The sequence below is a fragment of the Agelaius tricolor genome, unplaced genomic scaffold (assembly GCF_023055355.1).
Source record: "Agelaius tricolor isolate 1412-34295 unplaced genomic scaffold, bAgeTri1.0.p SCAF_28, whole genome shotgun sequence".
NCBI classification, from domain to species: Eukaryota; Metazoa; Chordata; class Aves; order Passeriformes; family Icteridae; genus Agelaius; species Agelaius tricolor.
The window spans coordinates 1301759-1324663 of NW_027269288.1; the positions used below are offsets into that span (position 1 = coordinate 1301759).

Sequence of the window (22905 nt, forward strand, 5' to 3'; positions counted from 1 at the left end):
CCCTTCTGCATGCCTATGTGTGGGGGTAATTTTCCCTTTTCCCTCATTTCTGCCTATTTAAAAAATGACTGTTATTTCACAGGGCTTTGGCTGAAAGCAAGAGGTATGACCCAAAACCTCAATACTGCTCATTAATCTGGTGTGTTTGTTTGAAAGACAGGTGTCTGCCAGGGAAGGCAGGAGCCTCCCTTGGAATGGAGAATGTAAACCCCCTACCCCTGGATTATTATAATTTTGAAATCAAGGGGCTCTCAGGCAGATATGAGGAGAAGAATAACAATTCTTTACTAGTATGTATAACAAGGCAAACAAAACAATAACATTAACAAGAAACAGAAGCAGGGACCCAGTAAAAGCCTTCTGGACTGCTGGCACTTTCCCCTTTGGTGCAGTTACTGTCACAGCTGGCAGAAATAAGCAAAAAAAATCCCGGGGTGGTGGACTAGATGTATTAAGAATTCCACAGTGGTAGCTGGAACTCAGGGACGGCGCCGGCCACAGCGTGGAGAAACCCAGAGGCCGGACCGAAAAAACAGCGGGGCCAGGGCAGCGGGGGCCCGGCTCCGAGCAGGGCAGCGAGAGGCGAGGTTCAGGATTCCCAGGGCACACGAGCAGATGGTGATCGGTCCCTCAGAGCTGAACTGTGGCGGTGCCGGTGAATTCTCTCTTGCAGTAAGCGACAGCCTAGCTGTCCTCCTCTGATGCTAACGAGCAAAGAGCACCCAGCTGCCTCCAACCCCGTCTTTTTTACCTGCCCCCTTTCTGGCGGTATCTCTGTCCCCCCGAGAGAAACTCCCCGAGGGAAAAAAGGTATAGCCAGATGCTCCATTCCTCTCCCGACTTCAGACACAGTCTTTTGTCTTTCTTAAGTACCCGTAAGTATCCATAAGTCCCCAGTAGTTAGTTTCCTAGCAATTTATGGGAAAAAGAAAAATCTGTGAGTAAAAGAAAAAGGAAAAAAACCCCAACTCCCAACAACTGGTTTAATGACTAAGTGGTTGGAGGGGGGGAAACAGTTTCAGCCTGCCTGTGCTGTGAACAAAGGCAGATCCCCCTCTCGGATGTGCTTCCAGACTGGATGTCCACCCCCAGGGAGCCTTCAGGTGACTATTGGAGATGTCACAGCAGCCACCAAGGACAGCAAATCCCTGGGTTTGAGGTGGGATGGGATGTATTTCTGGACTAGATGCAGGAGGCTAAGACGACACAGCAGCCATGCAAAAACCTGGATGGAAAACATGACCTCTAAAGAAAAACATGCACAGCAGGGGCCACGTCCCTGCATAGTGGAGTAAAAATCGGCTTAAATTAGTAATTACCCAATTAGGCACAAGTCAGCTCTGAATTCATGGGAAATAGGAGAAAACAGGGAGACTTCAGCTATGAGGGTTCATAAGAGGGTCCATAAGTGGAAGATGCTGGTGGCATTTCAGCCTTGGGAAGAGACTTGTGGAGGGGTCAAGCTGGATTCCCAAGGATTTAATCTGAAGAAATTTGTAAGACCACATCCCCACCTTTAAGAGCAACACGCGGCAAAAGATGCAATATATTTACAGGAGGGCAAGAACCGTTGAGGATGGGGGAAAGGCTCCTGCCACACTGCAGAAGTGGCTCCGGTCCAGATGGGGAGTGAGGGGAAATCAGAGACAGTTCCAGAAAGATGCCCATGATTTAAAATATTATAATTTGGTAATACCACCAAGTCACAATTTTAAGTACAAAAAATTCCAAGGCCATACATCCCAAGGAAAAGTTAATGAAATTTATATTAATAGAATAAAAAACATTATTTACACTGAAATATAAAAAGGCCTTTTTAGTGTGGGGGGGTTTTTTTGGTGGTTTTTTTTTTTTTTTTTTTTTTTGGTTTTTTTGGGGGGGGGGTGTTTTTGTTTGTTTTAAAGCATAAGATTCCTTTTCAATCCTTACTGCAGTGGCTTTGGTTGTTGTTCGAACCCCAAAATCTGGGTTCAGCACCTGATGGGTGATGCCAGCCTACAAGCACTGCTCTCCCATGAGGTGTGCAGGACAGTTTTACAGGGGGACTGCAACTTAAAAAGAGATAAAGGCAGTTCATGCCAGGGAGAAAGAGAGAAATCACGCCCCCCTTCGGGGAAAAAATAGCATTGTTTATCCTCCAGCGCAGCCAGGGACCCAGACACGGGCATGGGCATATCATCAAATAGAGGGAAAGGAAATGAAACAGAAGGAAAGAAAATAAAAATGAGAAAAGTAGAATAAAACACAATAGAGCAAAATAAAATAAAATAAAGCAAAATAAAATAAAGCAACTCAAAATTTTTAAAAAATCAGCTTTCTCTTCATATTTGGGTTTAAAAATAAAATTAAAAAATAGATAATGAAGCTATTTGGATAATTTTCAGCGTCCTTCCCTGTGGGTTGGTTGGCGCAACACCTGCAGCAGGGCTGGAGGGATGGAGTACAGAGAGTTTGGAGGATTTACAGATGAAATTGGAGCTTTGGCAGTTGCAAAACAATTAGTAACAGTAGAATAGAGGTACAAAGTGGTGTAGACAATTAGCAGGTTGTATTTGGAACCTCCACTGTCTGCTCTAGGGGATCTTGGCAGGGGAAGAGGGATTTGGACCCAGCAGGGAGGCACCAAAATTCAGGGCTCTGTCCATCTGCAACCAAAACCAAATAATTTATGTTCAGACCCCCTTTTTGCTGCTTTAATTTGCCCAAACCCATTTATTGTTTAACAAGGCACAGCCTGGTCCTGGAAAGGAATGAGTCCAAGGCAGGTTTGGGCTGGCAGAGCTCAGCTGGAGCAACTGGCCTCCAGGAAGGAATCAATAATAATTAATAATAATTTTAAACTGTTGCTTTTCAGTAGCAATGAGGAAGGGTAATGCTGCATCCTAAAAGCATCCCTCTGCCAAGAACGGGGTGTAGGGATGCTTGAACCCCAAGTTGGGCTGGTGCTGTTAGAAGTAAAGACCTCATCCAAGGAAAATCAAACACTGGCTTTCCTCCCCACTTGCTCCTGGAAACAGGATGTGAGAGAGGGGTGGCCATGGTAGAAACCCCTTCCGTGTGGCGCGTACCCCTGTGGGATTGGCCAATTGGCTCTGTGCCCCTTTGCCACTGGCATCAGCCTCCCTGCATCATCCCCACAGAATGCCTGTGATAGACAGAGATGGCGTGGCCACAATGTGGGGCTGGGGGTACCGCCCCACCCAGCTGAGGAGAACACAGCAGTGATGGATATGAGAGGTGTGACACTTAAAACCTCTACTTTAGAGGCTGGCACTGAAAATGGTGCTGAAACCTGGAAGAAGGAGAAAGGTCTCACGGGGCATTCAGGGTCCAAGCAGGGTGGGAACACCAGGGTCTTGCCTCTTTTTGGGAGGGAAGGGAGGCACTGGGCAGCAGGAGCGTAGGGTGAGGGCTCAGACATACTCCCGGGCTGTGGAGGGCCGTGACTGCTGATGGTACTGCTGTCCTCGGCGCTCCTTGGCAGGGCAGGAACAGCACAGGAGGGACCCCCCCAACATGGAGAGGCTGGCAGCCCCCCAGCCCACGAAGAGAGCAGAGCCGAATTCGTACCTGTGATGAAAGGGGTAAGGGAGCATCAGGGAGGGACAGAGAGGCACAGGTGCAAACTGAGATGGGCAAGAGGATGCTTGAAGCTCTGATTAGGTGATCAAGGTGATGTCAAGGCAGATTTTAGTTCTTCCCTCTCCATCCTCATCTTTCCTGTTGGCTGTATCCAGCTACCACATGTCCCCAGCTTATAATCCTCCCCTGGGCTGAAATTCCACATGTGCACCACTACCCAGTCCCAGCTGGTAACAGCTAAAGCTTTAGCATCAGGGACATCTTCTGCAAGGTGCCAGCGAGGGCTGGCAGAGGTCCCACCCGTGGGGCACATTGGCCCACAATGCTGTACCTCACCAAAACCAGAAAGGAAAGGTCCAATGGGAAGTGCAGGGACAAGACAGGATTCAGAAGGGCACCCCCTGAGCCAGGCTCTTACCTAGCGTTGATGGGGATGGTGCTCTCTCTGAAGAACTCATAGGTCACCTGTGTTGCATACAACGACACGGCAGCCAGTGTGCACAGACCTGGGCACAGAATCGTGGAATCACAGAATGTTTTGGGTTGGAAGGGACCTTTAAAGATCACCTAGTTCAAAGCCCCTGCAGTGAGATGGTTGCCTAGCTGTTCCACTAGACATCAAACGTTGGCTGTCAGTGACATCCAGCCCTCACCAAACTGCTCCCCTTCCTCTATCAGTGTTGAAAGGTGTTTGAGGATTCCTGCACCAGTGATGTATGAAGGCTAGAGCTGCCTTACCAGAGAGAATGAAGAGAACACCTCCAGCAACAGCTATGCGGCTTTTGGTGACAGGATCCTCCTCCCCAACTTTAGTGCATTTCATGCCCACCACGCTCACGATGATGCCAAAGAAGCCCAGGAGGAGAGAAATGACCATGAGAGCCCGGCATGTCTGGATGTGAACTGCAAGAGGGGAAGAAAAACTGCTCCCAGCAGGTGCCTTTGACCACAGCTGGGCACTGGAAGCAAGGTCACTGTGTCCCATGCTGGTGATGGATCTGTCCTTAACCCTGTCCTTGCTGTGTAGCTGCCATGTCATATCCTCCCCATTTGGTAGATATGGGGACCTCAGCTCTGCTCAAGGCACTGCTCCCAGTGCCTTCCCTGACCTTCCTCCCTTCCACCCTCATCCTGGTCATGACTGTGCTGGGCTAGGAAACACCTTGCCAGGAGTGGCACCACAGTCACCAAATGCCAAAAGGGTGATGCACGGTCATGGAGCAGGGGCGGGGGGGAGTGTTTGATGTCCCCATGGGGCACTGTTGGTATCTAAATGTGATGCCCACATTGGAGCTCAAACCTGCTGGGGCCAGGAGCATCCCAGCCACACAAATGGGCTCAAACCCACAGGGCCAAGAGAGGCTCAGTCCTGGGATGGGGACCCAAGATTCACGGATAGAGAGGGAAGCTTGGACCCACATCAAGGCTCAGTTCAGTGGATGAGTGGACTCAGACCCTTCTGAGGGGGGGTCAGATCTACAATAGGGGTGGAGTCAAGAAGGACTTGGACCTGAAGGTGACTCAGGCTCCAGGAAGAGCCAGGAGAGCTCAGATGCATAGGGGAAGGAGGCATCCAGACATGAAGAGGATACAGACCTGTTCAGGATGTGTATTCAAACTCATAGAGGTGGGTTCAAACACAGAGAAGGGCTCAGAGCCATATGGGGAGGGTCAAACCCACAGCGGGACTCAGACTTACAAAGGGGCAAGGGCATCTCAGGATCCCAGGGGAGCTCAGACCAAGGCGGAGACGGGGAGGGGGGACTGCATCCAGGAAAGGAAGCGGGGCTCATCCTACGAGGCCCCGGGCCCCCGTACCCACCTTCGAGGGAGAGCAGCGAGTCGTGCAGGCGGCACTGCACCTGCCCGGTGCTCTGGGCGGCGCAACTCATCCACAGCCCCTCGTGGAGCCCCACGGCCGTGATGATGGCGTCCCCGGCGTACGAGCTCTGCCGCCACTGCGGCAACACGGCTACTGCCAGCCCCGCCACCCAGCCGGCCAGCGCCGCCAGGTACCCGGCCAGCTCCCGCGCCCCGCCGCCCATCGCCGCCGCCGCCGTCGCGTCCGGGCCCGCCCCGGCGGACGGAGACGGCCGTGGGAGGAGGGACAAGGCCGGAGGGGGGGCTCTGAGGGGGAAGACGGGTCGGGGCCGGGGCGGGGGGAGGAGGGCAATGTCGGGGGAGGATTTAAGGTGAAGGGAGAGACATGGGTCTTGTGCGGGGAGATTTAGGTCCCAGAGGGGATTTTTTGAGTCTCGAGTGGGAGAGTTGGGGCCAAAGGGGTGGGTTACCTGGAGCTTAGGGGGAATTGGGTACCGGGAAGCGGGAATTAGCGGCCTGGGGGGGGGGGGGGGGGCACTGGGGCCCAGGGAAGAGCATTAGGTCTGAGGGGGAGAGATTTGAATCTGAGGAGAGTGATTTGGAGTTGGAGGCAAGGGATTTGAATTCTAGAGGGAAGAATGTGGTCTTAAGGGAAAGATTTGGGGCATGGAAGGAATTTGGGGCATGGAAGGAATTTGGGTCCTACAAGAGATTTGGGTCTTGAGAGAGATGGAAACCACTCAACGACAGTGGGGGGATATGTGAAAATGGGGCTCCCCGACAGGAGGAGGGAGTGGGTTAGTGGGAAGTTACCATCCTTGACCCCCTGCCGTGGACTGGGAGCCCCCAGAGGTCACTCCAGGAATTCAGCAGGGAGCAGGGAAACAGTTCATTCAGTGAGGGAATTCAGACACACCATGCCACCATGGCACCAACAAGAGAAGCCACTGTCAGTGGTGTATACCTGCGGGGGTGTGGGGAACATGTGTCACCACCCTGGTGACACCAAGCACATTGCTGCCCCAGGACCTGGCAATCGTTAACTGCCATGGCCTCATCAGCAGTCTGCTCACGAACTCAGGCAGCTGGGGGTGGACACTGGGATGGTGGGCAGCCTCCACTGGGACTGTATGTTCATCCTGGAGAAAACATCCTCCAGATCCCCCCTTGCCCACCCCAATGCTGAATGGCCCTCCAAGTGAAATAGGGGTGCTGGGTGGCTGCACATGGGGCAGGATTTATTTGCCCACATTCCCGGGATGGTTATGGTAATGGCCAGACATATGTAGGAACAATTCAATGCCCTGTCTGGGAGTGCCAGGGTGCTCAATGTCCTTCTTGTTCAAGGACAGTTCCCTCCTCACTGGAATGGTGGGTTCCTTCCCACGTTATGGGAGCGAGGTCCAGGGGATGCTCAGCCAGAGATTGCATTGCTGCTACTGCCCCTGGGACACTTTGTCTCCCATAAACACCTTTGTGAGGCTTACAGGGCTACAATACTCCTGGGTAGATGCTTGCCAGGAGGGAAGGTTGCACCCCAACACTGACAACAGCAAAAGGGTGACACCAGCCTTCAGGCCCCACCTGGAAAGCAACAGCTTAGAAAAAAAATACCTTTATTCACCCATTTTCTGCAGAAGGCACTTATATACCTCCAAGTTCAGGAAAGGCACACATTTGCACCCATTGGCACCAGGGCCCCACCCCTAACAAAGCATCCCTCCCTTTTCCCCATGTCACCCACCCCTGAGCCTCCATCACACACCCCAGATCAGCTCCACAGGGGAATACTGGATGCTGCAGGGGTAGTACACAGCATTCCCCAAAACCCCACTCCAACTGGGTTGGGGACAGAGGGGATCCTGAATGTTACCCTTATGACTATGCAGCCTGAACCCACAATGCTGACATGACTAGTCCCAGCAGAGATGTCCTGGTCCCCGTAGGATGTCACAGCTCATCCTTCCCGACCACAATGGCAGCTGGTGATTCCTTCTCTGGCTCTGGCTCCAAATCCCCCTCTTCCATGCTGAAAAGCATCTTCACCAGGTCATCTGCCTGCACACGCTCCTGTGGGCAGACCCATAGTGGTAAGCCTAGCCACTGTCCCACCCAAAACCCCTACGCACTGCTGGGAGGGAGCTTACCCGCTCACTGTGCCGAGGGTCCAGGGTGAACCAGAGGGCAATAGCGCAGCGCTGACCCTTGGTCACAGCTTTCACCCCGTGGGGGTTCTCTGAGCCAGAGGAGAAGCCCACAGCACGGCCACACTGCGGCTGGACCTCTGCCTGTCAAGGGTGGGAGACCAGAAGACCCCAGTCAGGGGTGAGTTGGTTCCCCTCAATCCAAGTTCATCTTTTGCAGTGGCTCAGGGGATGTTCCCAGGGCAGAGGGCCAACAGGCAGGAGCTAGATTTGGTGCTGCACATGGATCCTTGGAGCTGAGCTACTCACGGTCTCAGTCTTGGCATCCAGCTCGGTGAAGTAGAAAGCTCCTCCTTCAAAGTCCCCATTGAGGTAGAGGATTGCACTAATGGGAGCAGGGGACAAGTGGAGGTGACAAGTAACCATCACCAGAGCTCTCCAACACCATGGCAAGAGCCAGAGGCAAGAAAGCCCAGGTTTGGTGTACCTCCTACCTTGCTCCTCCCAACTCAGGTGCCACCAAATCATGGTACCCTTAGCTGACAGCCACCACCAGTACCTGTAATCCCGGAAAGTGTAGGCTGGGGGTTCCTTCACGCACAACAGTGCCTCTGCATTGAGAATGCAGTTGTCCACATGCACCTCATGGCTGTTGTCACTCCGGCCTTCTTGCTTCTCTAGGGTAGAACAGGGCATGTCAGGAGCCCTCTGTGCAAGAACAGGGTCCATCCCCAAGTATCCCGTGCTTGCAGGTGACAAGAAAATCATGCATTAGCCTAAAGCACTTCCACTTGCTGGAGTGTGGACTGTGCAAGGCCATTTGGGTGGCATAAAACGCTGTTCACTTGTCCCATGGCATTTCCATGGCCCTCCAGGTAAAACCTCTCTCAGCGCCCATCCCAAAATGCCTCAGAATGATGAAATCCTGTATGGCATGAGGCCATCTGCCCTGTTAGAGGCAACCAGCAGAGCTGCTGCTCATCTTCCCAAACTGGGCTTAGGGACAAGCTTCCTACACCCTCCTGGGAAGAGGAGTGGGTTAGGGAGCAGCAAGGAGGTCTCCAAAGAAAGGTCCAAGACTACACCACTCCAGCTGTTAGAGGAGATCCAGACAGGAAAAGACAAAAGACTTGTTCCTCTGGGCCACACTCACCATCAATGGCTGTGCGGCACACTAGGTGGGAGTAGGAGAAGTGGAGTGGGACCTCCAGGCGGAAGTAGGACTCAATCATGTGCCGCACCTTCTCTGTCACGTTGTAGTACAAGTAGGCACTGTGCAGGGGCACCTTCCCCTCCTGCCCCAGCTGTGGAGGACAGACAGGACAGGGGCTCAGCCCCATATGGGCATGGGCAACCATCTCCCCCAAAACTACCCTCCCTTGTCCCCACAGCCTGTTTCTCCACATAGCCACCCCAACCTTGAGGGCCTTGAGGACAGTCACGCCATAGAAGGTCTCACTGGGAGTGTGAGGAGAGGTCTTCCCCCGATAGCCATCTCCAGCCGAGGCAGCTGCCTGTAAAACCCGATTTGTGTTACTGGTCTGATGTGTGAGCTGCAGGATGGGACCCCTTGGCATCCTCTATCCATCCCTGCCTTCTCCACCTGTTCTTGCACTCACGTTAGTGAGTCTCTGCAGTTCTCGGCACTCTTCAGCAGAAAGGACTCCATCCACCACGACACGCTGGGAGCCATTCAGGGCTTTGGAGTTCATGGTGACACTGGCTCCTTCGTAGACCAAAGGGCCACCTGTGGCACAAATGGGATTGGTGGACGTCGGGAGAGATGCCACCAGCTCTGGTGTGGCTGGGGGAAGCTGTGGTCCCTCCACCTGCTCCTGCTGCCACCCATGTGTAGAGGGACTGTGAACTGGCAGCAGGGGTCACAAAGGTCTCCATCTCCATCCCACCTCCCCTCCAGGCCTTCTCCACCTTCTCGGATGAACTTGCTCATGTCGGCAGACTCTTTGGCCTTCTCCTCCACCAGTGTCTCAATCTCCTTCATGAGGTTGCCGATTTCCTCAGAGATGCGTGCTGCAGTCTCCCGCTCCACCCTGGGCATGCGGCAGCCATCAGCACCACCACCCCACTGTCCCCACATCAGAAATGAGGGCCACTAAGACAAGGGCAGGACAAGCTGTCTCAGGTGCTGGTAACAAAGCTCACACCTAGACTGGAGAGTCACCTCAATGCATCCCTCACTCTGAGGTGTTTGGGGTGACCTACACATGCCCATCATCTCATGGGCTGATGGGAAATAAAGTTCTGCCCTCCAGCAGCCTCTTCCAGTCCCAGCATCAGAACATCCCCTGGCAGGAGCTCTATGCCATGTCCTTTGGCCCAAAGCCCACACTGGAAGAAAGGTTTGTCCTGTCAGACCCCCATTGGGTGAGCTTGGCTGGGGACAGCACTCACTTCTGTTTCTCTCGCAGTCTTTTTGGTATCACCTCTTCAGGTGTCCATGTGTCCTGCCACCAGAAGAACAACATCAGGAGCTGGACAAAGATCTGGCCAGGACACAGACCCCTCATCTGCATTCCATCTGGCCACTGCATCACCCTGGCCTCACATCACCCACCGGGTCCACAAAAGGGATGCCAAAGACGTCATAGCTGAAGAAGAGCAGCTCCTTCTCCATCAGACTCTGCTGGTAATATACCTGGATCTCCTGTGGCAAGGGGCAGAGGGATGGGGTGAGGTACAGCAGGAGGATTCTGAAAAACCCCGAGTGTGGGCAGGAAGATGCAGGTCTACACCATTCCTGTGGTCCTTGCACCAGACCCACAGCCTTGTTTCCTGCTCCATCTGGCAGCTGGGAAGCAAGTGGCATTCCCCATTCTGTCTGAACTTCCCAGTGGACAAGCCCTGGGGAGATGACATTTGAGCAGAGGCACATGTGTGTCCCTTCTGCAGGAAGCTCTTTAGGAGCAGTTTCCCTTCCCGTACTCCAACTGGTGTGGGGCAGGGACTCCCATCCATGGGAGTCTCACATCCCAGGCAGGACCTAGCCATCCAGATTCGGCTATTTTGAAGCCAAATTCTCTCCTTTTTAAGCAATTTCGCTTCAGCTGTGGAAAAGTGCAATAGAGGTAGCCTCAGATCCTCCTAAAAAGATTGTCCACCTGCCTCTCACAGCCCCCTCTATCAAGAAAGGGTAGTGTGCCTGTCATCCAGCTTCACTTGGCCTAAGACATTTTGCCAGTGATGTTTTTCAGCTACTTTCCAGCTTGTCTGACCTTAAATCCACCCATTCCTGTCCACCTTCGGTAGCTGGTATGGAGGAGACCCTACTGCAGCTTCTGCAAAGGTCCCCAGTGAGAAGAGAAGATGCCCCTGCAATCATTCATCCTTCTGACTGCTCACCTTTCGCGGTTGGATGGGTCTGGCCAGGTTTTCCCCCAGGACGGCAGTGTAATAGGCCAAATTTTGGTTCATCACCTCGTCATGTGGGAAGAAGAGCAAATAGGTTTTGGCACATTCAATGGCTTTTTCATAATTCCCATCTGCAACGAGAAATGGGCTGTTAATGGCATGTCCGAGGACACTGGAGGCAGAACAAAGACAGATATGGAGGAGAGATGAAAGACACGGTCCTTTTGTTCCAAACTGTGTCACGAGTAGGGCAGATCCCCTGGGGCAAGGATAACTGCTGCTACAAAGGCAAAATTCAGATTCTGTGGTGCTCTCCTCTCCCCAGAAAGCATCACAACAGAAACCAGGGGTACTTGTACAGCTTGGGTACTTTTCTCACTTGGAAAACATGACAAAGCCTATTTAGAGGTAGCCAGACCCAACCATTTACTGGCAAACCTGCAGTTTCCAGCCACTGAAACATCCTACCCCACTTTCATGTGGTCTTTCACAGAATCAAAAAATCACAGAATGAGTCAGATTGGAAGGGACCACAGTGGGTCATCTGGCCCAACCTCTCTGCTCAAGCAGGGTCCTCTGAGAGCATACAGCACAGGACTGTGTCCAGATTGCCTGGAATATCCCCAGTGAGGGAGATGTAACACCCTCTCTGGACAATCTCTTCAGTGCTCAGTTGCTGCAAACATCCTCATATCCAGATGGAACTTCCTAGCCATGAGTTTCTGCCTCTTGTCCTATTGCTCAGCACCACAGAGCAGAGCCTGATCACATCCTCCAGCGCTACCCTGCAGATACTGACAAACATTTATGAGGTCCCCTCACAGCTGTCTCTTCTTGAGGATTTCTATCCTCTTGGACTTAATATTTTTTCTCCTCCTTTTGGAGAAATTCACACAGAAACATCTTATACTTTTCTAAAGAAATAAATAAAAAATTAAATCAAATCAGGTGTATTTTCCTGGGTTGTAACTCTTCTGCATTGGGAGTATGCTGCTGTGATTTGAGGCAAGAGGTGGACAGCTGGCAAGGAGGAAAAAAAATGCTTCTCTCAGCTGTTGTTTCACTTGAAAAGTGAAGCTGCCCAGTAATAAAGCAACGTGGACAGGGACTGCAGCCAAGCACAGAGTGATCTAATCTCCTGGAAAATGTTTCAGGCAGGAGGAACATGCCTGTTGAACCTCATGAAGTACAAGGCCTAGTGGAAGGCTCTCCAGCAGTATCAGTGAAGATAGTGAAGATAGGGGGGATGGATGGGATTAGAGCACCCAGAGGAGAAGGATATGGAGATAATAGTGGATGAAAAATTGCACAGGACACATCCATGTGCACTAGCAGCTCAGACCCCCCCCCCCCCCCCCTCCCCAGGCTGATCCCTGGCAGCATGGGCAACAGTTGAGGGAAGGATTCTGCCCCTCTGCTCCACTCTGGTGACATGCCACTTGCAGTGCTGTGTCCAGCTCTGGGTTCCCCAGCATAAGGATATGGACTCATTAATGCGGGTCCAGAGGAGGCCACAAAACGGTCAGAGGACTGGAGCCTCTCTGTGAAGAAAGGCTGAGAGAATTTGGCTTGTTGAACCTGGACATGAGACGGCTCCTGAGAGATCTTGATGGCCTTCCCATACCAAGAGTGGCCACAAGAGAGATAAAGACAACTTTTGTAGTTCGTAAGGTTTATAGTGACTGGACAAGGGGAATTGTCTAAAACTGAAGAAGGGCAGCATTAGGTTGGCCATAAAGAAGGAATTTTAGGTCTGGGCAGTCTGTGCCAGGGAAGGAATTAGGTTGGCCATAAGGAAGGAATTTTAGTCTGGGCAGTCTGTGCCAGGGCCTCACCACTCTCATCAGAGTGGTGAGGCCCTGGCACAGACTGCCCAGAGTGTTAGAGACTGGGTTGGATGGGGCTCTGGGAGATCTGAGTGACCAGTGCTAGATGTCCCTTCATCTTCGGTTGTACTGATGAGATTATCTTTGAAGGTCCTTTCCCCACCCAAAACACTCTAAGGATCTATGATTTCAGGCAGAGTGCCGAGTGCTGACAACCACAGAGGATGAGGTGAGGAGCTGCTTACTGTTGTAGTAGGCAAACTGCAGATAGTTGAAGTGCGAGGGCAGGAAATCCTCCAGAGGCTTCTCCTGGCCAGGCTGGGAGGCCAGCTCTGTGACACAGCCCTGCTTGCAGCTTAGCACTTGCATGGAGTGATCTGGCAGAGAAAAATGCCATGCTCAGTCACCCACGGGCTGATGGGCAGGACCCTGAGGGGTATTCAATCTCCTGCTCATACTGGGGTTGTTGCAAGCTTTTTGGTGGTGGAAAACCCTCAGGGATGGGGGTCGTCCACCTCAGAGTTGACTAGTGTGGGGTTGTGGTGCTCTCTCAGGACGGACTAGCCATCATCAGCCTCCCATCACATCCTGGTGACCATCTACTGGTCTCTCTTCTGTCTTTCCATGTTCCCCTGGAATTAGGAGAATTCCTGGGCATCAGTCCCAGTGCTAAGTGCAGGTAAACACCTCCTGCCATTTACTGGCCACACCTTCCCTAGTGAAAGCTAGGATGGGGTTTCCAGTCTTCAGGGACCCCCTACCCCCACCCCAGGTCTTTGTGGACCAACCTCCTGAGAATCATACTCAACTCTTGTGACAGGACACAGAAGGCATGGCTCCCACCTGTAATGGCCTGGAAAAGGTCTGCATTGTACTCAAGGTAGTTGTAGCCCTCGTAGTCATACGGTCCCTCGCAGAGAGCGCGGCATTCAGTGTCTGCCACAAAATACTCCTCCAGCGCCTTCTCCAGGTGCAGGATGGCAGCAGCTGGCTGGTCCTCTGTGTAAAACCGGATGCCCAGCTGAAACTCGCTCTACAGTAGGATGAGAAACGATGAGGGGATCTCAGTGCTTCACCCCCCGTGATGGGTCATCTCATCCCCAGCACAATGGCACCTCACGAGCTCTCTGAGCTAGCAGCTGTGGTGTGATTGCCCGGGGTTGCACAGCGGACAGGGACTTTGGGAGGGGAGGTTCTCACCAGGTGGGGTTTGGCCTCCAGGTCAGTGAAGTCATCCTCGTGGACTCCCACCATGGCCTGGTAGTACTCCAGGTTTTGCCTCATCTCCTGGTGCCCGGGGTTGGCCACGAAGAAAGTGTGAGCGGCCGCCGCCGCCTGCGCTGGCCGGTTCATCTGGGTGGGACGAGGGTGAGACAGCGCGGATCCCATGCAGAGCGTAGTGGACACCCGTCCCCTGAGCATCCCCGTAGCCGGGGCGGAGGGCGGTGACAGGGGCGGCTCCGGCGAGCTCCGACGTGGCACTGATGGGGGGGCGCGAAGGCGCGGGGGGCAAGGCCGAGACTGCCGGCCTGTAACCCTACTCCGCCGGGGCAGACACCGAACCCTCCCGGCGTCCCGGGACCGGGATCGCCACCGGCCGGTTCACCCGGTCCCACCCATCCATCCTCCCGCCTGATTCTGGGATCCTCCGTGCATCCCGTCCGTCCCGAAACCCGTCGTAGCGGGACACCCCTTCCCTTCCCTTCCCTTCCCTTCCCTTCCCTTCCCTTCCCTTCCCTTCCCTTCCCTTCCCTAACCTTCCCAAACCTTCCCTTCCCTGCCGCCGGTGCCGCACCTTGAAATAGGCCACCTGGAGGTAGTTGTAGGGGCTGCGCCGGCTGAACTCCCGGTCCAGCTCCTCACCCAGGCGGTATCGGGAGGGCGCAGCGGGCCCGCAGCCCCGCAGGCAGGCGGCGCGGCGAAGCAGCGCCCGAAAGAACCACAAGTCCCGGAGCACCGGGTCAGGGTGGGACTCGGCCGCCTCCGCCGGCCCCGCTGTGGCGTTGGCGCAGCGCAGGCGGCACTGCATCAGACGGGAGCGCACAGCGGCCCGCGCCCGCAGCGCCCGCTCCATCTGCAGCACTACGGTGGGCCAGTCCCCCCGCGCGTACGCCTCGGCACCGGCGGCGAACAGCGCATCCGGGGACTGGGCGGGCAACGGCGGGTCGCCCAGTGCTATGGTCGGGACCGGGACCGGTTCCGGTGGCGTGGCCGCCCGCGCCAGCAGCACCATCAGCAGCGGCAGCAGCAGCACGAGAAGCGGCGGCGACAGCGCCATGTCCGAACACCGGCCGAACCGCAGCATCAGCCACCCCGGGCACCGGAGCGATACTAACTCCGCCCCCTCCGCCCCGCCTGCCGGCCAATCAGCGACAGCAGAGCCCCGCCATGGTCGCACCCCTCACCGTGCGTGCGGACGCCTCAGCGGAAGCCTCCCCACCGGGCGGAAGTGGTGGGTCGTGGCTGTCCATGGCGGAGGGCGGCTCGGAGCCTGGGGATGACGGCGACGGCCCCGGCCCCGGTCCCGGTCCTGGGCTGGCCCTGGTCGAGGGCAGCGCCGGCCGCGCCGGCCGCGTCGGGGACCCCGGTGACCTAGTGGCCCTGGCCCAGCAGGTGCAGCAGGTGAGGGCCGGGTCCCAGCGGCGGGGCTGCAGGGGCAGGGCTGGGCTCGCTGTCCGCTGCTTCCCGGGCGTCTCCGGGGCCTTCTCAGGCGGCGGCGGCCTTGGTGCCTCCCAGCACGTCCCGCTGCTTTCCGGTGGCCCCGGCGGCTTCCTGGTGTGTCCTGTGCTGATTTCGGCAATCTCCCACTGTCTCCTCCCAGTATGTCGCAGTGCCCCGCCAGGATCTTCCCGAGTTCCCACGTTGTTGGTGTCTCCAGAACCTGTCATTGCACTTCAGTGCTTCCCACTGTGCCTTGCTGCCCCACAGTGACTCAGAGCATCCCACTGAAGTCCTATTCCAGTATGCCCTGCTGCCTCCCAGTATGTCCCCCTATATATAGTTCACAGCAGCATGTACAGATGCCTCCCACTACCATACTGCCAGTCCATCCTAGCACCCTTGATATGTTCTATGACTTTTTCAGTGATTCTCAGTCCATCCTGCCTCTCAGTCCTCCCCAGGTTTTCCTGATATGTTCTACTGGTCCTCCCAGTGCACTCCAGTATGTTATACTATTCCTCCAGTGCCTCATAGTACATCCTACTGATCTCTGGTGATGTTCCTCAGAGCTTCTCAGTTCACCTAAAAGCTCAGTGTATGTCCTACTGCCTGCTCCCTTTGTAGCCCACTACCTCCCAGTCCAACCCATTGCCTCCCAGTATGTCCTGCTGCTCCCTCTCACTGCCCCTCAGCCTATCCAGACAGCTCCTGGTCCTTGCTCCTGCCTAGGGGTGCCAGGACAGCTCCTGCACCCCCCAACTCTGTGGATGCCTTGAGCTTGACCACAGCTGGCTCAGCACAGTCCAGAGGGCTGTCGTTCTTCCTGTTCTGACTTGCCCTAATTTTCTCTCCCAGGCCAATGACTTTGTCCGAGCAAATGCCTGCAGCAAACTGACAGTCATCGCTGAGCAGATCCGGCACCTGCAGGAGCAGGCGCGGAAGGTGAGTAAGGATTGGCAGAAGGCTCATTGCCTTGGGAGATGAGCATCTGCTGCCGCTGCTGGGCATTTGGGAAGGGCTGTGGCCTACATGTGAATTGGGGCTAGGAGCTGAGCAGAGAAGATTTAGTGGAAAAATAAGGAGGTTTATTGTCCAATGTCAAGGGGGATGGGAGAGGGTAGATTTTTGTGCTTTCCCTGCGTCCTCAGCAAACCAGGAAGGACTTTATGAATAAAGTAGGGGAGCAAGGGCAGGAGGTCCAAAACAGCTCGCGGGTATCAGGACAGAAAGAGATGACTCTGGTTTTGGGACTGGTGATTTGTGTGTGCACTGTGCTCTTGGAAGGATCTGATGAAGTGATGATGTGGCCCTAGCTGGATCTGAGGCCCTGGGGTAAAGTGGTGCACTTCAATGGATTCCTCTGTGAGCGACTAGTGCTTTCAGGGCCTGGAGCACACTCGCTATGATAGCTGACAGCAGAGGCAAAGGACAGGTCTTTGTATGGAAATCCAGGGACAGTCTATCAAGTCTGAAAGGGAATCCAGGGACAAGGACAAACTTGGACTGAGGGCACAGGGTTTTATATGGTGAAAAAGGGGTGGCTCTGAGGGTCAAGGTCCAATGGGAACAGGTGAGAATGGTGCAGAGGAGGGGCAGCCAACCAGGGGAACCAATAGGGTAACATGGGTGGAACACTGAATCAAACTGAGACCAATGGGGGATCAGGAGAGGGAAGAACATTCTAGGGAACATACAAATAATGGTGAATAGGGGCTGAACTGGGGTGGAGCAACTGTATGAACCAATGGAACTTAAGATATTAACATGTGCTTGCAAAGGCCTATGGGAGTGAGGCACTTCTCACCCTAACCCAGGAGGGGTGTTTCTCCTTGCCTGCTTCTGCCTCCGGGCAGTTTAAAGGGTGACAGTTCTAGTGGTTGGTTCTCAGGCCTCCCTACTGGGAAAGATCAGTTCTCCATCTAGTGATAAGCTTGGTTTCACATTTATCTGGATGGATTTGTAGGAGTGGGTAGTCCCAGGAGGGGGACACAGCAGGGCTTGGCTGTGTTCATCCGTCTAGCCTTCCTCTCTTCATAGTAAAATCAGGAGCCAGAGTGGGGAACAATCTGCCAGTCATTGCAACTGGCCCACTGCCATTGAGGCCATTACATTATGTAATCATTAACTGGTGGAGCTGGAGCAGTCAGGTGGTAGAACTGGGGAGATGAATTCTCCTTTGTTTGCTGCCCCTTCCTTTTCAAGGCACAGCAGGAAGGCCTGTCTTTGGTTGCAAATGCAAGTTGTGGCTGGGGGTATGTATTCTATTACCATCTGTTAGAGGTGGGGCAGTTATCTTCTGTTAATTGGGCCACCTGTTAAAACCAGGTGGGGCAGTTTTCCTTATCTTTTCCATGACCCATCCTCCTTCCCGGGAGATCTCTTCTGTCAATGGGCATTGAGTGTCCCTGCATGACTGATAAAGTTATCATCATCCCATTGGGAGATGCTCTGCCCAGGGGGAGGAGCCAAGCATTCCTACCTGAATATAATCTGAGATTTGGAACACCACAGTCAGCCTTTTCCCACTTGATTCCCAGAGGAGCAGCTTTCTTTTCCACTGGATTCCCAGAGAAATACCAGGCCCATTTACATCACCCCTGGACCTTCAGATGAAAACTCCACCCTTCTACAGGATCACTGCTTCTACAGAACCACAGCTGGCACTGCAGGAGGACTGCAGCCATTATTTAATCAGACTGCTACCAACAGCCTGACCAACAGGGTGTGAGGTCATATTTCTGACTCTGTCAGTGTTGTTTTGTATTACTGCATTTTTATTTTAATTTTTTTTCCTAATAAAGAACTGTTATTGCTACTCCTGTATCTTTGCCTCAGAGCCCTCTTAATTTCAAAACTATAACAGTTCGGAGGGAGGAGGTTTACTTTTCCATTTCAAGAGAGGCTCCTGTCTTCCTTAGCAGACAACTGTCTTTTCAAACCAAGACAAGGCCCCAGTCCAGCAGCTGTGTGTGGAGATGAGGAATAAGCCCAACATGTGGTGGTGTCAAGTATAGAGATGAATCTGGAGTGAGATGCAGAGGTATCTCCACCGCTGTGGAGAGGTTGTCTGAAGTCCTTCTGACAGGGAATAATTGGAGAAAACTATCTCTTTGGAAAACATCTCCTTCCTGTGTGGCAGGGAGATCAAGGCCTTGTGACCCATAGGTCAAGTGATGTGTCTTGGGCCATGGCTGAGAGGCAATAGCATGTTGTCATTTTATTTCAAGTGTAAAGATGTTTTGTTATTCCAGGTCTTAGATGAAGCTAACAGGGATGCTGATCTGAACCACGTGGCCTGCAACCTTGTGAAGAAGCCAGGAAACGTTTACTACATGTACAGGCGGGAGAGTGGGCAGCGGTATTTCTCCATCCTGTCTCCTAAGGTGGGTGGTTACAGGCCATGAAGAAGCAGGGAGGGGAAAAAAGTAGTATTTCTGGTGCTTGGGAACATAGGAAGCTCAGGCAAAAGCACCAGCTTGATGGGGGCATTTGTTTGTCCCTACTCAGGTTTGGTGTTTGCCCTTGCTCTGGGTTAGTCTGCTGGAGCCAGAGCCATCTTACAGAGTTCTCTGGCTCTTGATGGAGAATGGCAAGAAGCCCTTTGGGGCATGGATCTGAATTTTGTCTTTTGGTACCTGTGGTTCTTTGTCTGGAAGTAAAGAACTGCCAACGTGCCCTGAGCCTTCGCTGGCTGGTGTGGCTGCCTGGCAGGACAGTCTCTTAGGTACTTCAGCCCAGAAACTGAGTTTGCCTGCAGCTGAGGTGATGTTCTTAGAGATCTCCTTCCAGACTACCCATTTTCTTACATGCAGGGTGAAGGCTTCAGGGCAGGTCAGGGAGATCTTGTGTCCACAAGCCTTCCTCTGTCAGTAGTGCTGGAGCTTGACCTGATCTTGGACTTGAGGTAGCTGAGCTTATTTTTAGGTTAGGAAATGGTATGGTTGTGTAGCTGGGACTGCTTCAAAGGTAGTAGGGCTTAAGGACAGCACAGCCCAGCTCCAAGGGAAACTGAACACTGATGGAATCTCTCTTTTCTCCACCAGGAATGGGGTACCACTCCCCATGAATTTCTTGGTGCCTATAAGCTCCAGCATGACATGTCCTGGACTCCGTTTGAGGACATAGAGAGACGAGATGCTGAAATAACTGTCCTGGAGAAGCTGCTGAACCAGCAGGCAGCACTGCCCCTGTGCATGGAGCCCAACTTCCAGGGCCTGACCAAGTCACACAAGTGACCCCACAGGACCTCCTGAGCAGAGTCCCTGAGTGAGGGGACACAGTGCTTGTATGCTGCCAAAGGCGAGGTGGAAAGAGACCAAGAAACAAAAATGCTGATTGTTTTTGTGCTTTAAGGAGACTAATGCTGCATTCAGTCTTACTGGATTTTATAGTAATTGAATAATTTACTTTATTGACCTATGCCAAGCTATACCAGGAGGTGTCAGTTCCAAGAGTGCTTGGAGCAAAAAGCAGAAATGCTTGGGGTAGATGTGCTTATGTTGTAAAATAATATCTCGTATCTGCCTGGCTCTGGTGTACCTCACTGCGAGTGCGTCAGGTAATGATCTCAGGGCTGGATTTTCCCCCTTATTAAAATACACGTCTAAAGAGCTCTGTGGCCTGGGAAGAGTAATGTGCAAAAGCCTGTGCAAAGGGTCTGTTGTGATGAGTCTTCTGGTCTCTGTCCTAACTGGTCTGAATCCCTGAGCTGGGAACATAGGGTGACCTGAAGCTCTTTTCTCTGGAAAGAGCATTCTCAAAAGTGCCATGCAGACTTCAGGTGCTCTTCAGATGACGTGTGTTTTACATCCTCAGCATTCCCCCTTGGATGTGAGTGCATGAGCTGCCAGGTAGAAGCAGGATACTGGATGACTTTATGCCAGAGCAGTGCGGAGAGTAAAATAAATCGACCGTTATCTCACATACACCACCAAGACAGGCCCTGTGTTCTTCCTGCGTGGCAAAAATACCTTTAGCTTTGCCAGGAAGACTTAGTGGCACACGTGGAGCTGATAGGACACGTCCAGCATGTTTTTTCCACCTAGGAAAACAAAGGAGAAGTAAAGATCAGAGCTGCTGAGGAGATATCCTCTCTCTGCTCAGCCACATGGGGCTTCTTCAGGAACTTGCCTGCTTTTCTGTGAGGAGCCAAAGTTGTAATTTATTGACAGAGAGGATGTCCAGGTTGGATCCTGGTATGTAACATTAGATCTGGTTGGATTCTCCCATGACTTGCTCACTTTCCTGACATTACAAGATGATCTTATATGCTGCTCCAGGCATTACATGTACACAACCGCCTTGCCATCTCCATGGGCAACATGGGAGGGTTGGCGTCCACTTGTAGAAGCTGAATTCTGACCCTGGGGTCTGGGCTGGCTATCGATGGAGTTGGTGCTTCTTGGTGGAGCCCAGCTGTGAGGGCATCTGCAAAAACAAGACCCTTGGGGACCAGCACTGTCACTGTGTTTTGTCATTGCTGGAGTTTATTCCCCCTTTGCAGGACACAGCCTCGCCTCAAGTGTCTTTCTGTCCTCATCCCCACGCACTGGGAGATGCTCAAGGCTGCTGGCAGTGACAGTTCCTCAGGGGAAGAGCTGTTTCCTGCTGGTGTTACAGAGGATTGGGAGGTTTGGGGCAGCTCCCTAGCAGCCCAGGATTTTTTTTGTCCCAGATTTTCTTCTAGCTGTGTCCAGTGCAGTAGCTCACCTACATCCCACCATGGCAGAGCCTCTGTTTGGAAGAAACCTGTTCCTTGGATTCAATATGGGACATTTTTCTCAATATCTTTCCTCACTTGGAGCACAAGGGCATATTAACAGCAATTTAGTAGTAGTAGTAGTAGTAGTAGTATTAGACGAGGCTATAATAAATTCCTTATCAAGTTACAGGTGCCAAATTTGACAGGGTTTTTCTCTGCTGGTTTCATTGCCTTGGGTTTGATTTTACTGCATGCTATTATATCTTAACTTGGAAGGGAGAAAGTTAATTACTGCATGGACTTTGTGTGTTGCTAATTATAGCAACACCAGATCTTCATGTGTGTTGATTTATGCTCCTCTGAGAAGTGGGGATTCCTGCCCTGGTCTTATCTGTTTCCATCATTAATATCTGTACCATGGCGCGCACAAGAGGACTGGGGGGTGATGGTTGTGGGCCTCTGTAGCCTTTGGTGGGATGTCATGTGTGTTCAGCAGACACCGCTGGCCCTCCATACCCCACAGCTCACTGGTGTTCTGCAGTTTGTCTAGGCACTGTCAAGTCTTTCTCTTGGATTTGTTCCCCAAAAGCAAAACCACTGTGGCTTTGTATGAAAAGACAAAGGAGGTCTTAAGAGACAGGACGTGGAGGTGATGAGCCCATAGTCACGCTCAGTGTTCTTGGCACTGTGGGAAGTGGGGAATGAGGCTGGTGCAGGGAGGGGTTGATAGAAAGGGGGAACCATTCCCCCAATATTGCTTATGCATTGTTGGGATCTAATTAAAGCCAAAGAACTGAGGCATCGTCAGAAATACTGGAAGGTGCTCTAAAGCCAAAGCAACACATAATCTGGAACACAGACAAGGATGAAGCTGATTGAGGGGGAGCCTCCTGTGATGCTTGTGGCGAGGATGAATTTCTGGAGGAATGATGAGATGGTACCCTGTGGGAGAATCTAGGGTCTCTCTGGCTTCTTGATCTCATCCACTTGGCTCAGCCTCTACCTAGCTGGTGCCTTTGTGCTTGACAGGGCAGGGATTTCATCGAAATTAATCTGGAAGGGATTTCATCGAAATTAATCTGGAAGAGACAGTTAGACACTGATACCTATTCATGATTTCATCTTGAAAATTCTTTTGAAAATATTCCTCTTCCTTTGCTCTTTTGTGAGTGCTCAGGGCAGCAATGAGCATATTCGGAAGGCAGTGGCTCTTTCCAAAATCCCCAGTGATGGCCAATATTTGCAGAAGACACAGATGTGCTTCTGACACCATTACATTGGGCAGAGTGGGTCTTGGTCTGTTTTTGGCCATGCAGATAAACCAGGGCTCATTTGAGAGGTCCAACAAAGATGCTCTGAGGGTTTGACCCATTCCAGGTGCTTCTCAGAGCCAGTGTTTGGTGACTTGAGGCTGCTGGCACTGGTACTTGCAGCTCTTCCCAGCTTTTAAAATTTGAATTAGCCTCGAGTATTCTGTTTCAGGCCAGATTTTTGCTGTGCTTCTGACAGTAGCCATGTCTGGAGACTTTCTTTATAGCCTCTTATTCCTGAACGATGTGGGTGGTTAGGGGGATTTAACCTGCCATAAGTGCCCACTGCTCTGGGGTGTCATCTCTCAGCCACAAAGAGTGTTCCAGCAGGAGGAATTGTGTGTCTTTAGCCCTTCTTATGTCAGCCTCAGGTCCAGGGAGAAAAGACAAAAATAAAAAACAAACCCAAACAAAACAAAATGACAAACCAAACCAATAAAAACAACAACAACAAAACTAAAAAAAACACACAAAAAAACCCACCAAACACA

General features: G+C 52.6%; 3 protein-coding genes across 9 annotated transcripts; 1 reads left to right on the top strand and 2 right to left on the bottom strand.

Moving 5' to 3' along the window:
* Nucleotides 1-262: 262 nt before the first annotated feature.
* On the bottom strand, nt 263-5909 carry CLDN19 (claudin 19). Of its 6 annotated transcripts, none has more exons than XM_071449062.1 (5): nt 5405-5909; nt 4321-4485; nt 4001-4088; nt 3424-3570; nt 263-908 (listed from the first exon to the last, which is right to left on the bottom strand). In XM_071449062.1, the coding sequence occupies exons 1-5, from the start codon at nt 5625-5627 to the stop codon at nt 866-868; spliced, it is 666 nt and encodes a 221-aa protein (XP_071305163.1). In that variant the 5' UTR covers nt 5628-5909; the 3' UTR covers nt 263-865. The 6 variants fall into 6 exon arrangements, with proteins under 6 accessions (XP_071305163.1, XP_071305164.1, XP_071305165.1 ...); XM_071449063.1 differs by having other exon boundaries at nt 3317-3570; XM_071449064.1 differs by lacking the exon at nt 4001-4088.
* A 1093-nt stretch (nt 5910-7002) lies between these two features.
* Nucleotides 7003-15090, bottom strand: P3H1 (prolyl 3-hydroxylase 1). 2 transcript variants are annotated; one of them, XM_071448861.1, is made up of 15 exons: nt 14538-15089; nt 13943-14095; nt 13586-13775; nt 12988-13119; nt 10908-11047; nt 10123-10212; nt 9960-10012; nt 9477-9598; nt 9167-9294; nt 8966-9061; nt 8701-8851; nt 8107-8224; nt 7857-7932; nt 7551-7691; nt 7003-7473 (listed from the first exon to the last, which is right to left on the bottom strand). In XM_071448861.1, exons 1-15 carry the CDS (start codon nt 15045-15047, stop codon nt 7354-7356), a joined length of 2220 nt encoding a protein of 739 aa, XP_071304962.1. In that variant the 5' UTR covers nt 15048-15089; the 3' UTR covers nt 7003-7353. The 2 variants fall into 2 exon arrangements, with proteins under 2 accessions (XP_071304962.1, XP_071304961.1); XM_071448860.1 differs by having other exon boundaries at nt 7857-8224; nt 14538-15090.
* Nucleotides 15091-15115: 25 nt separating this feature from the next.
* Nucleotides 15116-21291, top strand: CUNH1orf50 (chromosome unknown C1orf50 homolog). Its single transcript, XM_071448863.1, has 4 exons — nt 15116-15364; nt 16259-16345; nt 18655-18786; nt 19447-21291. The coding sequence occupies exons 1-4, from the start codon at nt 15131-15133 to the stop codon at nt 19636-19638; spliced, it is 645 nt and encodes a 214-aa protein (XP_071304964.1). The 5' UTR covers nt 15116-15130; the 3' UTR covers nt 19639-21291.
* The last annotated feature ends 1614 nt before the right edge of the window (nt 21292-22905 follow it).

Coding starts and splice junctions, on each gene's coding strand:
- CLDN19 (XM_071449059.1), bottom strand. CDS start 5,627: ATGGGCGGCGGGGCGCGGGAGCTGGCCGGGTACCTGGCGGCGCTGGCC. Junction 4,486..5,404: donor CTCGCTGCTCTCCCTCGAAG/GTGGGTACGGGG, acceptor CCCCTCTTGCAG/TTCACATCCAGACATGCCGG. Junction 3,571..4,320: donor TGTTCTCTTCATTCTCTCTG/GTAAGGCAGCTC, acceptor CTTTCATCACAG/GTACGAATTCGGCTCTGCTC.
- P3H1 (XM_071448860.1), bottom strand. CDS start 15,047: ATGCTGCGGTTCGGCCGGTGTTCGGACATGGCGCTGTCGCCGCCGCTT. Junction 14,096..14,537: donor TCCAGGTGGCCTATTTCAAG/GTGCGGCACCGG, acceptor CGTCCCACCCAG/ATGAACCGGCCAGCGCAGGC. Junction 9,599..9,959: donor AGACTGCGAGAGAAACAGAA/GTGAGTGCTGTC, acceptor CCGCATGCCCAG/GGTGGAGCGGGAGACTGCAG.
- CUNH1orf50 (XM_071448863.1), top strand. CDS start 15,131: ATGGTCGCACCCCTCACCGTGCGTGCGGACGCCTCAGCGGAAGCCTCC. Junction 15,365..16,258: donor TGGCCCAGCAGGTGCAGCAG/GTGAGGGCCGGG, acceptor TTTCTCTCCCAG/GCCAATGACTTTGTCCGAGC. Junction 16,346..18,654: donor TGCAGGAGCAGGCGCGGAAG/GTGAGTAAGGAT, acceptor TTGTTATTCCAG/GTCTTAGATGAAGCTAACAG.